Source organism: Mustela erminea, chromosome 21, assembly GCF_009829155.1.
Source record: "Mustela erminea isolate mMusErm1 chromosome 21, mMusErm1.Pri, whole genome shotgun sequence".
Taxonomy (NCBI): Eukaryota; Metazoa; Chordata; class Mammalia; order Carnivora; family Mustelidae; genus Mustela; species Mustela erminea.
Window position 1 is genome coordinate 10387192 of NC_045634.1, and position 14282 is coordinate 10401473.

General features: G+C 53.6%; 1 protein-coding gene across 1 annotated transcript; it reads left to right on the forward strand.

Annotated features, from left to right (window-relative positions):
• The first annotated feature begins 1055 nt into the window (after positions 1–1055).
• Positions 1056–6868, forward strand: DUSP26 (dual specificity phosphatase 26). The gene is made up of 4 exons (XM_032329052.1): positions 1056–1375; positions 3393–3674; positions 5294–5508; positions 6003–6868. The coding sequence occupies exons 2-4, from the start codon at positions 3454–3456 to the stop codon at positions 6200–6202; spliced, it is 636 nt and encodes a 211-aa protein (XP_032184943.1). The 5' UTR covers positions 1056–1375; positions 3393–3453; the 3' UTR covers positions 6203–6868.
• The last annotated feature ends 7414 nt before the right edge of the window (positions 6869–14282 follow it).

Consider the following 14282-nt stretch of genomic DNA (forward strand, 5'->3'; position numbering starts at 1 on the left):
ATTGAGTTTGCTTCTCTAGAGAGGAAAAGGCTAGGAGGGGACATTAATCCTGGCCCGAAGCCTGTGATGGAACATCCTCTGTAGCACAGAATTGACCTGAGGATATTGTCCCTTTAGCCAATAAGCACTAGAGAAGGAAAACCAGAGATCAAAGCCTCCCTGACCACCCCTGCTGGGAACATAGTCAATCCTGATTTCAACTAATAATGTATTCTCATCTGAAACCAGGTCCAGCCTGACCTTATCAACTTCCTGCTTCCCTCCTGCAGACAACTCTCCTCGAGTCCTCATCTGCCTGATTTTCAACAGCATCCCCTGATGGCCTTCATTCCCTCTCTACCTCCCCCATCAACAATGAACTAAGGATTGGGGACAGCAACACCGAGCTTGCCTTCCAAGTGTTGACCATCTTGGAACCCACAAGGTGATTACCATAGAAAATCAAGTAAAGCTAAACATCACTAAAAGGCAGCACACATGAAGAGTAGGGGTATGAGTTTCTTCCAGCTTCAGGGGGAAAGGCCTTCACTAAGAGCCGAGCTGCCCAAAGGGGGCTCCTGGGGGAAAATCCACTCTTCCTCTCCATTGTGTGGGGTCACTAGTTTAGAACAGTTAAGGACATGAACTTCGAGTCAAACTGCCAGGGTCTGAAACTCAGCTCAGTCCATAACTAGCGTGTGGCCCTGGCAAATGACTTCACCTACCTGGGCCTCAGTCTCCTCCTCCCTAAAATGGGGACAGTGATAATGTCCCCCTGTCGCACAGACCTGGGGTGCGGATAAACTGAGTGCAGAGATGTGAAACACGTGGTATATAGTAAATACGAATCAGGGCTACCGACCCTTGTAATTACGACTCGGTGTTACTGAGAAGAAGCAATGGACAAAGTGAGGCGCGCCATCCTGTCTACGCGATTAACTCATGCTGCCCGGGGAGGAGCGAGCGTGTTAAAGGCACCGTCTGGGACGGCTTGTATAATGTCATCCTCAAGCAAAATGCCTTGTAATTGGCGCAGCTCCTAACACACACGTCCGCCCGAGCATGCACGCGAGGCGGGGCTGCTCGGCTGCGTGGTCTGGGTCTGGTCTGTAAACAGCCGCGGGCGAGCCCGCGCGGCGTGTCCGCTCGGGCCGCCGGGTGAGGCTGCGTCTCTGGGTGTCACCGACACACACACACACACACACACACACACTGATAGGAACCCTGCTTCGACGTGCGTGTCACGGCTTAAAAATAGAGGCTAAGCCGTCAGCCGGTCTCGCAGCGGCAGCGGGCGGGGGCGGCGGCGGCGGCGGCAGGAGAGTCATGGCCGTGGCGCTCGCTGCGCCTGCCCTCGGCCTCCGGGACTGAGACCCCGCGCCGCGCTCGCACCGAGGTAGAGGGGCTGCGGGGCGGGGGCGGGGGCAGGGGCGGGGGCGGGGGCAGGGGCGGGGGCGGGGGCGGGGGTGGGGGTGGTCGCCTCCCTCGCGGCGCGCAGAGGCGCACGGCTCGGGGCTGGGGGTGGTTGGGGGGGAGGACCGAAGGCGGGGACGCGGAGCCGAGCCCGCCGAGCTCCCCCGGGCTCCCTCCCTGCACCCCCAGCGCCGGGCTGTCTGGGCTGGCCGCGGCCGGGGCTACAGCCATGAACCTGTTAGAACCGCCGCGGCGGTGGGCGGGCGGCCGGCGGGAGGGATGCGGCGGACGCGGACGCCTGGACGCGGTGGATGGGGTTGGAGAAGGCCGAGGGGGGTACCCCGGGACGGAATGGGGCTCCTCCAGCCCCGGGGAGAAATAGAGTCCCAACGAGCTCCTTCCTACCTGTGAGCTCCTTCCCGCTTCCCCTTTACCATGTAGTGTCCATCACCCGAGCAGCAGAAGCTATTTCGAGACACCGTTCTTTGGGGATAAAGTGATGGGGTCTTTAGGAGCGAGGAGACAAGGCAGGTGATGTTGATGATGGTCGAACGATGATGATGGTGGTGGTGGTGATTCCGATGGTGGCTATGGTGCTATTATCTCTGTGGTCTCTCCACACCCCAGCCTTTGCAAAAATCTCTCTCCCTGAACACCCTAAGGTCCAGGCTCCCCTCAGCAGCCCTGATCCTAATGCCCCTGCACGCTAAGACCTGTTATTGCGTGGTCTCCCCTGGCCTAAGGGAAAGGAGAGCTGGGGGCCCTGGCTCACGGGGAGGGATGAGTTCACAGAGTGTGTGCAGGTCAAAGATGGCCTCTAGCTAGTAGACTTTCGGTTGAGGACCAGGAAGGGAGCGAAAAGGGAATCCTTGGGACCAGCCCACCCTGGTGATGGGAGAGGAGGAGGAGAAAGGGGCTCTTATCACAATGGCCTCTCTGCCTGAAGGACCCTGGCCAAGTCTCAAAGGCTGGCCCTTCCCAGCTCTGCCGTTCTGAACAAGCTCCCACTTTCAGAAAGGCCAGCCGTCCACAGAGAGTCCAGGGAGCACCTGCTAAGCCCCTCACTGCCAGCCCCATGCCCCGCATAGGGTCACTTGACTTCACCAGCAATACAGATGGCCATTTCAGCCTCTGAGACCCTGGCAGGAGCCCTCATCCGTCCCCTTCTTCAGCCCCTAGCCTCCGCCTCTCCCCCCACACCCAGACACATTACTCCAGCCCTGCTTGACTCAGAAATGAGAGATGAGGTTTGATCAGTGATTTCTGCATGCTGATCGAAGGAGAGTGGTTTGGCCGTTGCGCACATACCTTGGAACCCTCTTCCATTAGTGCATGCCTTCAGCAAGTGTTTTTCAAAAACTTACACTTCCTCTTTATTGCTGTTCCCCCACTTTCCCAGCCCCCAACATACACATCCCACAGTAGGCCTAACTCTGAGGCAGTGGTAGGGCAGGAATGGGTTAAAGTAGCCCATCTCTCTGGTGCTGAGAATCGGGCTTGGCATATGTCATGGCCCCAGCTGCTGCTGTCTTCCCGCTAATTCCCTCCGGATGGGTCCAGAGCCACCCCCCCATTGCCATCCTAGCTCCCTGGGCTCTCTGCCTGGAGCCCCAGGCAGATGAGACCCAGATTCCGGCTGGCAAGAGCTCCCACAACGGGCACTGCCACCCAAATATCAAATGTGTGTGTGTGTGTTTATGTGTGTGTGTTGGGAGTGGGGGTGGAGTGGCGGAGCAGAAAGCCAGCAGCTGGGCAGCTCCCTCTCCCCGTAAACAAGGACATGTGACTCCCACCTCCTTGCCTGGCTGAGCCAAAGAGCAGAAAGGAGCCACTGCAGCTAGAGAGAGAGAGTAATTGTGGTGCCCCCCACCCCACCCCCAGGGCCAGAGTTCCCTTCCCTCCCTTGAGAGGCTTCTCCCCAGGGCCCCGCCCAGCTGGCAAGAAGGGAAGCAGCTGCTCGGGACCCAGTCAGGTGTGTCTCCGTTCCCTCCCTCCTGCAGCAACAGCCACGGGAGACTGACCTGTCAGCAGCTCGAGGACACGCCTGCAGCTGCCTCTGAGATGTGCCCTGGTAACTGGCTCTGGGCCTCCATGACTTTTATGGCCCGCTTCTCCCGGAGCGGCTCAAGGTCTCCCGTTCGCACTAGAGGGGCCCTGGAGGAGATGCCCTCGGTTCAACATCCCTTCCTCAATGTCTTTGAGTTGGAGAGGCTGCTCTACACAGGCAAGACCGCCTGTAACCATGCCGATGAGGTCTGGCCGGGCCTCTACCTCGGAGACCAGTACGTAGCCGGCAGCCCGGGGTCATGGCTGTGTGTGGGGGGGGGGGGGGGGGGGGTTACGCACGCAAGAAGGAGAAGGGTGGCGGGGAGGCCCTGAGTCGTGTTGTTGGTTCCAGGTTGAGGAGGGAGGGGCAGGGGTGCATGGGCAGAGAGTGGAGGCTGGAGGGTTTGGGGGAGCTGGGGCAGGGTTATTGATATGCCCAACTCTGGACAGCTAGTCTCTGTTTAAGCAATAATGCCACTCACTTAGCAAAATTAATTACTGAGTGCCGATGTCATGCAGCGGACATCACAGATGACTTCCCTGACCTTCCGTCTGTGGTGCCGTGATGCTGGTGAAGGGCAGCCATTGGGGGCCAGGAAGTGGGCGGCAAGCCGAGGGGGTGTCCAGGCAAAGCCGCAGTACACGCAGACGTTCTGGGGCTTGGGGGCCCTGGAGAGAAGAGCATCCAGGGAAGAGTCCCCCTCACTTTTCTCTCTCTCAAGGGCTTCATTGTGTACAAGGAGTTTTCACATGCATTTTCTCTCTTAATCTTCACAACAGCCTTGGGAGGTAGGTACCACTGCCCTCAGGTTACAAAAGGCAAAACTGAAGCTCAGAGATGTTGTGACTGGCCCAAGGTCAGATGGGTCGTAAGTAGCAGAGCCAGGACTTGGAGGTTCAAGTTCAGTGCTCGTTGTACTTGAGGAGTTTGCACTGGACAGAGCATTGGCCCTGAGGTATGGCCATGTTGCCTGAGAGGCGTCTGGCACTAAGCTGAGGGAGATGGGCCAGAGGAACACCCCAAGGTGATGTCATAAGACAGGGTCGTATGAGCATAGAACAACTGGTAGAACGTGAGAAGGTTCTGGGTATCAAAGAGAGTAGAAAGCAACAGGGGAGGGGCGCCTGGGTGGCTCAGTGGGTTAAGCCTCTGCCTTCGGCTCAGGTCATGATCTCAGGGTCCTGGGATCGAGCCTCGAGCCTGCTTCCCCCTCTCTCTCTGCCTGCCTCTCTGCCTACTTGTGATCTCTCTCTCTCTCTTTCTCTCAAATAAAATCTTGAAAAAAAGAGAAAGCAACAGGGGAGTTAGGTGTGGGAGCCAGGGTCAGAATACTATCACCTCCAGGTTAGCAGGGAGGTTGAACATGAGCTGTTCCAACAACCCAGCCAAGGTCCAGATCCCCACTGGTGCACTGACCTCCATGTTGACCTTTTCTGTCTCTGCTTGAATACCCCAATGACGGGAGAGTCATTCCCCTCAAAGGTGTTTCTGTTTTTCTTCAGCTGGATTTCATGGTTAGTACATACCTCCATGCACGAAGTACAGAACCACTCAGTCCTGCCCACAAATCAAGTAAAATCCCACTGCCTTGGAGGACTCTTTCAGTATTTTACATTATGGCTACAGTTAGCCACTCCACTAGTCTTCTCTTCTCCAGGCAGAACCTCCCCCAGAACTCTCAACCCTCGCTCTAGGATGAGACTCCAGGTCGTTGCCATCTTGGTTCCCTGCTCTGGGTCCTCCGGAGGTGTGGCAGAGGCCTAGAGCTGGTGACCTTAGCGAGGCGGCGGACAGGGTGGAGGCCACAGCTTCTTGGCCCGGAGCCTAGCCGCCTTTACCGTCTGCTCTACGCAGGGACATCGCCAACAACCGCCGGGAGCTCCGCCGCCTGGGCATCACGCACGTCCTCAATGCCTCACACAGCAGGTGGCGAGGCACCCCCGAGGCCTACGAGGGGCTGGGCATCCGATATCTGGGTGTCGAGGCCCATGACTCGCCGGCCTTTGACATGAGCATCCACTTCCAGGCAGCTGCCGACTTCATCCACCGGGCGCTGAACCAGCCAGGAGGTAGGAGGGGGCGGCCGGGGGAGGGAAGGAGCCAGGGACATGGAGTCGGGGGAAAGCCAGAGGGCTCAAGGCAGGAGAGATTTGAGCGACAGGACAGAGGCTCCGGATCTGATATGAAGGCCAAAAAGCCACTGTCATCTGTTTGTAAAAGGTGGTGCATGAGAACACGAGAAGGAAAGAATCCACAGTGTTCATGGAGGCCGATGCTAATGTACTTGATACACTCGGGCAGATCACCACTCTGTGCGAGACTCGGTTTTGCATTAGTGACGAGCATCTGTCTCCCTGGGAGCCCTTTTCAGGCTCCCGGAGGCTGAGCTGCTGTGTGCTATGGGTCTGCGTATCCCGTCCAGGCATCCCAGGGGTCAGCATTCCTCCCGCCCGCAGTCTGCACCCTGCTTCCCCGTCTCCCTCCTCACCCAACCCTGTAGCCCTCGCCGCCTCCAGCCCACCACATACGGTCCCACGGCCGCCTCGTGTGTCTGTCCTCGCAGGGAAGATCCTGGTGCACTGCGCCGTGGGCGTGAGCCGGTCCGCCACGCTGGTGCTGGCCTACCTCATGCTGTACCACCACCTCACCCTTGTGGAGGCCATCAAGAAGGTCAAGGACCACCGAGGCATCATCCCCAACCGGGGCTTCTTGCGGCAGCTCCTGGCTCTGGATCGCAGGCTGCGGCAGGGTCTGGAGGCATGAGGGGAGGGGACAGGAGGTCAGGCCAGGTGCATTTGGCCCTGGCTCCCAGCTGGAGAGAGGAGGCCCAGATATCCCATCCTCTCCTGTGGGCAGGAGAGCAAGAGGGCTGGGGCTCCCACCACTGCTGCTGTTGGTCGGGAGGGGCTGGGGGGTGAGGCTGGCTGGTGTGCTGGGCACCCAGGAGGGAGCTGACCGGGGAAGGAAGCAGCTAAAGCTGTAAGTAGACGGCAGTCCTCGGACTCCGACACCCTGGATTCTAGCCAGGCTGCTCCCAGTCACCCAGAGCCCCCTCCGCACCCTCCCCCATTGTGCCCAAGTGTTCCCCCTCGCTCATTTAAGAACACAAGTGTCATCTCTGTCCCGTGCCTGTGCAGGGAGTCAGGGATGCTGCAAGCACGAACGCCATGCCATGGTGTAGATATGTTGTGTAGATGGTGGTGTCGAGACAGACGGTAAAGAGAGGGTGTGAAAAGCTGTGAAACCAGAGGGAGACACTCACAGACTTGTTACTCCAAGCGCAGGAAGAGAAGGTGTGGGAGTATTGGCGCTGTGCCCGCGGGCGCTGGTCGCGGCCAGAAGCCGCAGAGGTGCATGCCTGCGAGTCTTGAGATGATGGCTCGCCTCCTGGCTGCAGATGTCTTGAGGAAAAATAAAGCTGGTGGACACGACTTTGGTGAAGTCATTGACAGCATGTAGGGGCTCCCCACCTCTCTCCTGGAAGCCCCTAGCTTTCTGGCCATAGGAACAGTTCCTGACTCCCTCCTTGTGGTCATAAACCTCCAGCGGTTCTCAGGGGGTGGTTCTTTCAAGTCCAATTTCACCGTGGCCACAGGCGAAATCTTGAGGTGTTGTTCCCCACTGTGTCCACACAGGGGCAGCAGAGGACCAAAAAACGTTAGGTCTGCACCCCTGCTCCGTCTGCCAGGCTTAAATTAGGTCTCTGTTTCCCAGCTCAGGCGTGCAGGAAATACTGCTTTATTTTCCAAAAAATTTCCAGATTCTCTATCAAGTCCCCATCGTGATGGGATAGCAGAATATGAATCTTCAGTCAACCTCCTCCCTAAATCCTACATTCAGGGGGTCTGGGGTTTGCTTGGTAACAAGAAATCGGAGGAGAGGGAAGGAGGGGTGATGTAATTGCTTCCTCTTGACATATTTCCAGGTTTGCCTCACCCGAGTGTAACGCAATCTCCTTAGTAAACTTGGTAAAAATGTAGACTCACCAACCAGAGAGAGTAGTATGGTGTTTCTGCTATCCTCGTCGCCCAAACTGCCAGCCACCGTCTCCCTCCTTTTAGAAAAAACATGTTCCCAGAACAGAGTATCTGCATGAAGGGAAGAAGGAGACAGACGAGAAGGTGAAAAATACAGGGAAAGGAAATCCCTTCATATACCTGAAGAGTCTGTCCTTACCCCAAAGTATAGAAACGCAGAATCTCAAAGCTAGAAGGTGCTTTCCTGGATGATCCATTTCCACCCTCCAACAAGGCATGAATAAATTCTCTCTTTAGTATCTTTGAAGATCTCCATCCAGCATCTCCTCGGACACCTTCGATGGTGAGGAACTGGTACAGAACTTCCATGCCATCATGCCAGCTCGGAATATGAGAAAGCTCTACAATCACACATGGGTTACGCAGTCCGGTTACAGAGGTCGTGACGTGAGGCCAACCGATCCGCCAGCCTGGGCTCCCTGGCTGTGGGGGCCTTTGGGCAGGTTCCTTCGCTTCTTTCCCACGTCGTCCCATGCGAGAGTTCTGCCTGCTTCCACAGGGTCGCAATGGGCGTTTAAGTGTGTGGTACTGAGCTCAGAGCACAGTCAGTATTTAATAAGTGTTCTTTGTCTTGCCCTGTCCCTCCCTGTAGCTTGAAGCCAGCTCTCCTGGCTCTCCTGTGTCCTCTGCTTTCCGCCTAGCCGCTTTGATCGTGTCCAAGAGTCTGCGTTTGTCCCGTTTCAAGTTTCTTCCCCAGCCTGGCTGACAGTGGCGTCTCTCTTCGGTTGGTGGCAACCAGGGCTGGTCTTAGTGCTTCAAGCAGAGTGTAGTCGCTGGGACCTCAGGTTTCTAGGACTGTTGAAGGTCAAGTTTATCTAATGGGTAGAGTAAGGCCTTCGTTAGGAATGTGGATTCCAGTGAAAATGCATTGACTCCCTATCAGAACCATGGGCAGGAGGACTTAAGAATAAGTAGAAATAACCCAGAAGTCAGTCATCCAAGAGGATGGACTGACTACCAACCTGACCAGCACAGAGTACCGTGGACTTGGCACCTCCTTTGTTCTAGTCTAGTACATGTATCTGTTACTGTTGATGTAACCCGCAGCGCCTTCTAACTTCCAGTAGACAAGTATAGCTACTAAAGTAGATCTGGCCAAAAGTGATCCTCACGGAGCAGGGGAGTTCGAGCCCCACGCTGGGTGGAGTTATTGCTTAAATAAATTAAAACACAGCTGTGTGAGTGCAGACTGAATGTGCCTCACGCAAATCCCCTAGCATTGTCGTAAGCCGAGTCACTTGAGAACTTACGCCTGACTTCTAGTGGAGACGTGGAGCTACTAAACCAGATTTGGCCACAGATCATCCTCTCAGAGCAGGTTACGTACTGTTTAACAAAGCCACGTGACAGCTCTGCAGAGGCAATCTTCGACCTTTACAGATGTTAAGATATTAACCCATTTAATCCTCCTAAAAACCCCATGAAAGGTATCCTTCCTTGGCATTGCTTAAGAACAAGGCATCTGAGGTGAAGTAATTTTCACAAGGACACACGCAGAAGTGAGCAGGGGAGATGCCAGGATTTACCCCCGTGTAGCCATCCGGCCGCCCTGCCTTCCGTCTCTCACTCCACCACTGAAGGCTGTTAAAAGTCCAGACTCCCTCATCCTCTTCTTGGGAGCAGCTGGCCGTTTGAACCCAAGCCAAGGACTTGGCAGTGGACAGGACTGAGTGAGCCCTTGGCAGAAGCAGCCCAAGCTTCCAGCCGGCCAGGCCCTGCCCCTCAGGGACGGCAGCCCATGTCTGTCTTGTCGTCCTGCTCTGCTCCTGCTCTGGCTCTCCAGCCCCGGCCTGGGTGATGCAGACTCCAGCCTCTGCCCCAAGCCCCCGAGCCTTCGCTGCATCTGGGGAGAGGGAGAGATGTTTGCACAGTCCCTCACCCTGTAACTAATCCCAGCTGAGACGCTCCACGGGGAGGGGAGCTCAGGGGGAAGGGCTGCTTCTGAGCCCCGAGGTAGCAGATGGAATGAACTAGAGAGGCAGCTGAGCATTACACTGGCTGGAGAGGGCTGGGCTTGGGTGCACAGAAAGGCCCTTGCTAGATTAATCTCTTACAGAGAAGGCAGCCTTGGCGGGGGTGGGGGGGATTGGGGGGCAGTGTAGTGAGACTGGTTATGGAGAGAAATACACCCAAACTGAGGGTTACAAGAGGGGAGGGGTGAAATAGGTGAAGGGAATTATGAGTGCACTTGTGATGAGCACTGGGTGATGGACAGAATTGTTGAATCAGGGGCACCTGGGTGGCTCAGTCGGTTAAGCATCTGCCTACGGGTCTTGTTCCTGGAGTCCCAGGATCGAGCCCTGCACTGGGCTCCCGACTCAGCAGGGAGCCTGCTTCTCTTCGTGCTCTTTCTCGCTCTCAAATAAATAAATTTAAAAAAAAAAAGAATCTGTTTTTAAAAAAGAATTGTTGAATCACTGTATTATATACCTGAAACTAATATAATACTGGATGTGGAATTAAGGCTTTTAAAAAAAATAATAATAATACAAGAAGAAAGAAAGAGGAAGAAAAGAAAGAGAAAGAAAGAAAGAAAGAAAGCTGCTTATCATAGGTTTCTCTCCCCAGACCTTTTTTTTGAAGAAGGAGGAAAAGATTCAAAAGTTTAGGGAAGAGCCGTGTTCATACCCTAATGACTGGATCCTATAAAAATATTACCTCGTGTGGCAAAAGGCATTTTGCAGAGGCGTTTAAACTACAACTTTGTGGGGCGCCTGGCTGGCTCCGTGGGTGGAACATGCAACTCTCGATCTTGGGGTCCGTGAGTTCAAGCCCCATATTGGGTATAGAGATTGCTTAAATAAATTAAAAAACAAAAAAACACTTTACAACCTCGCATGAGGAAATAACACTGGATTGTCTGCCCCATCACATGAATCCTGAAAAGCAGAGAACCTTTTCACACGGTGATGAGAGAAGCCTCACTGCTGCCTAGAAGACAAGGAGGGGGGTCATGAACGGAGGAATGCTGATGGCTTCTAGAAGGGACGAAAAGGCAAGAAAGTGGATTCTCCCCTGATCCTCCAGAAGGGAACACAGCCCTGCGGACAGGGCTGGAGTTTAGCCCCGTGAGACTCTTGTCAGACTTCTGATCTGCAAAACTGTAAGATAATAAATTCACATTGTTTAAGCCATTCAGTTTGTCGTAATTTCTTACAACAGCAGTGGGACACAACTGTAATCCCCTGGAATCTCCATGAAGACCTTTTCTGGTGAACTTCTAGTCACTGGTTCAAAATGCTGAGACTAGTCCCCAGCATGGTTTGGTGTTTGTTTGTTTGTTTGTTTGTTTGAATTCGGCAGCCCTGCAGGGTGACTTCACCAGGAAGGGCTTGCCCTCAGGGGTAGCACAGTGGCCGCCGGGGAGCCGAACCTGCCCGCAGAGGGCGCTCCGTGTTCCATGCAACGTGTCCACGCCTGGGAAATGTTCCACAAAATTTGGATTTCTGGTTTCTCTTAAAAAGTTGAAAGGGACAGTGAGCCCACGTCTCCACATGACCATGGTGGGTGGGGGCTGTCCTGTTTCGATGAGGTGCCACCTGCTGTCCAGTTCACTGGGACCCATGTAGGTTCTTACACTGGAACCTACTTCACTCCTTAAGATCATTTGCCTGCAGGCCCTGTGGTAAACCAGCTCGTCAGGGTCCTAATGTCTTACCCAGAAATGTAAGATAGTTCTTATGCTAAGCCGCTCAGAGTGATCCACATTGCTTCCTTTTTTCCCACTCCCCACCTCAACCCCAGCATTCTTGCAATGTTCTGTTTGCGGCCAGTAGTCACTAGCGTTCAGAATGGCCTGGGATTGTTCCCTTGATTTGCCAGACACTTAAGGCCTCTGCCCAGTTCTCGTTTAGCGTCTGGAGGTGGCCTGGGAGAAGGTGGCCCGTACAGCCAGTCTCTGAGGAAGGAATCTTACGCTGGTGGAAAAAAGTGGAAAGTGACCCTGGGCAACAGGAGGAGGAATGTTTATCATGTTCTGATGGTCTGCAGACTAAAAGAAAGGAACTCTCTAACCCCTAGGTAACGTTCCCTGAGGCAGTTTGTATTTTTGAGAATTGTGAGATGATTTGGGGAAGGAAAAAATCAGAGGGGAGGGGCCTCTCCCTGCTGGTCTCCGGTTCTCTCACAAACTGTGTCCAGGCTGGGCAAGTCCACATCCGCCAATTACAGCCTCGACAGAACCTGAACTCCTAATCCCCCTCGAGGCCAATGGCAGCGGGGAAGGCGAGAGCGGAGGTAGAAATATTAACCGGGGGTAGGGAGTGCCTGGGTGGCTCAGTTGGTTAAGCGTCTGCCTCCGCTCCCATTCATGATCTCAGGGTCCTAGGATCCAGCCCTGCTTTGGGCTCCTTGCTCAGCGGGGAGTCTGCTTCTCCCACTTCCTCTACCACTCCCCACACCCAAGCTCATACTCTACCTCTCTTCCTCTTTCTCTCTCTTTCAAGTAAATAAATAAAATCTTGAAAGAAAGAAAGAAAAAGGGGGGGCGAGAGAGAAGTACTAACCTGAGAGGAAGGCAGACTCTGCTTCAAGAATCTCCACTCCAGGGACGCCTGGGTGGCTCAGTTGGTTAAGCAGCTGCCTTCGCTCAGGTCATGATCCCAGCGTCCTGGGATAGAGTCCCACATCAGGCTCCTTGCTCGGCGGGGAGCCTGCTTCTCCCTCTGCCTCTGCCTGCCATTCTGTCTGCCTGTGCTCGCTCTCTCCCTCTCTCTCTCTGATAAATAAATAAAATCTTAAAAAAAAAAAAAAAAAGAATCTCCACTCCACCTGCAGGATGGAACACAAGGCTAAGTCGTACTGACAACCTAGAACACTCCTTCCGAGCTGCGCAGCACCTTGGCCCCTGGCCAGGGATGGGAGGACACTCAGTTTGCATTAGGAGAAAGGAGAAATGTGTCACAAGATCAGGAAAGGGGTTAAAGAAGCGAGGAGGAGCCAGACACCCAGAGCAAAGGCTCTTTCCCGTGTGTCCTCTGCCAACGCCTGCGGGTCCCGCAAACTCCCAGCTGCCAAGAAAGACAAGGCTGTGATCCAGCCCAGCTCAGGACACACAGGTGAATGATCACAACCTCAAAAACACCAGAACTGGAAGGAATCCAGGAACAGTTTTCATTTGGTGATTTTCTGACCATGCCTCACGGAGCCCCAGCATTTCAAAGATTTTATTTATTTATTTAACAGAGAGAGAGAGAGAGATCACAAGTAGACAGAGAGGCAGGCAGAGAGAGAGGAAGCAGGCTCCGCATTGAGCAGAGAGCCCAATGTGGGGCTCGATCCCAGGACCTTGAGATCATGACCCGAGCCGAAGGCAGACGCTTTAACCCACTGAGCCACCCAAGTGCCCCAGAGCAGGCAGCCACCAGGTGCCCCATTTCAAATAACTTTTCATGGGGCCACCGATGTGGGGGCACCAATGTGTGGGGGGGGAGACACCCCCATGGTGATTCCAACAGAGCAGATCTGTTTTTATTTCTTTTATGCAGGCAGTTTCTGTTTTAAAATATTATTTAATAAAAAGAATCTGCTAAAAAAAAAAGTTCTGGAATCTGCCAGTCTCATTGGATTCTTCACTTTCTAAATGAGAAAGCAGCTCTGGAGAGGTCACTAACTGAAAAGTCTCAGAAAAGGCACCAACATCAGGATCCAGGTAGGGAGAGAGGACTCACGGTCCACTAGATTCCATTCCATTCTCCACTTCTTCCTGTTATTAATAGAACCACCCTGAGTTTCAGGAGGCCTCGTGGCTGTCCATCAAGAGACTCCATTTCCCAGGCTCCTTTGCAGCTAGGTGGAACCATGTGACCAAATTCTCACCAGTGGGCGGGGAACAAGAGTTATGCTCTATTTCTCAGAGAGAAGACATTGTCCCCCAACTCTCTCATACCCTCCCTTGGGGTTGAAACATAAGACACATAACTGGCAAGCCAGCTTCTAATGGATGAAAAAGGAACACATCTCAGGATGAAGCCAAGTGGCAAGAGAAAAGAACCTGAGTCTCTGATGGCTATAGGAAGCCATGCTTCCTCCTTCCCCTTTTCTTGGAATATTTACAAGACAGAAATAAACGAGATTCTTCTGAGCCTCTGCATTTTTATGTCTCTTAGCCACAATAGCTGTATTATTTTTCCATTGCTAAACAGCACATTACCCCAAAACTCGGTGGCTTACAACAACAAAAATTTATTGTCTCATAGTTTCTGTGGTTCAGGAATTCAGTGTGAATGAACTGTGTGTGTGTGTGTGTTTTTTTTTTGGTCTCAGAATCTCCTGCGGTCATAGCCAGGGTGTTGGGCAGGCCCGCAGTCACTGGAGGTTTGACTAAAGCAAAAGTATCTCCTTCCAAGCTCATTCACATAGCCGTTAACGGAGACTTTCCCCACCACATGGCTTTTCCGTAGGTTAAGTGCCTTTGAAGGAAACTATAGTGCATTTATGACCCGATCTCCAAAATCAGGAACTGTCACCTCTGCTTCATTCTACTTGTTAGAAGGTCCGCAAGTCCAATGCTGTCTCCAGGGAATGGGAACTAGGCTCCCCCTCTTCAGGGGAGGAATATTAAATAATTTGTGGGCATGTTCTCGAAACCACCCCAGTGAGGACCCCTGCATCCTAATTAATACATTAGACGTACTGGCTCTTTGGCCCAATGACACTTTTGAGCCATGAGACTTCAGGATGTAATTTGATGATAATAAAAATGAACATTTACTGGGGGCTTTCTGGTTCCAGTCACATGCCAAGCATATATCACACATGGTTCCTCATGGAATCCTCTACAGTACATTCTACTATTTGCCCTGATT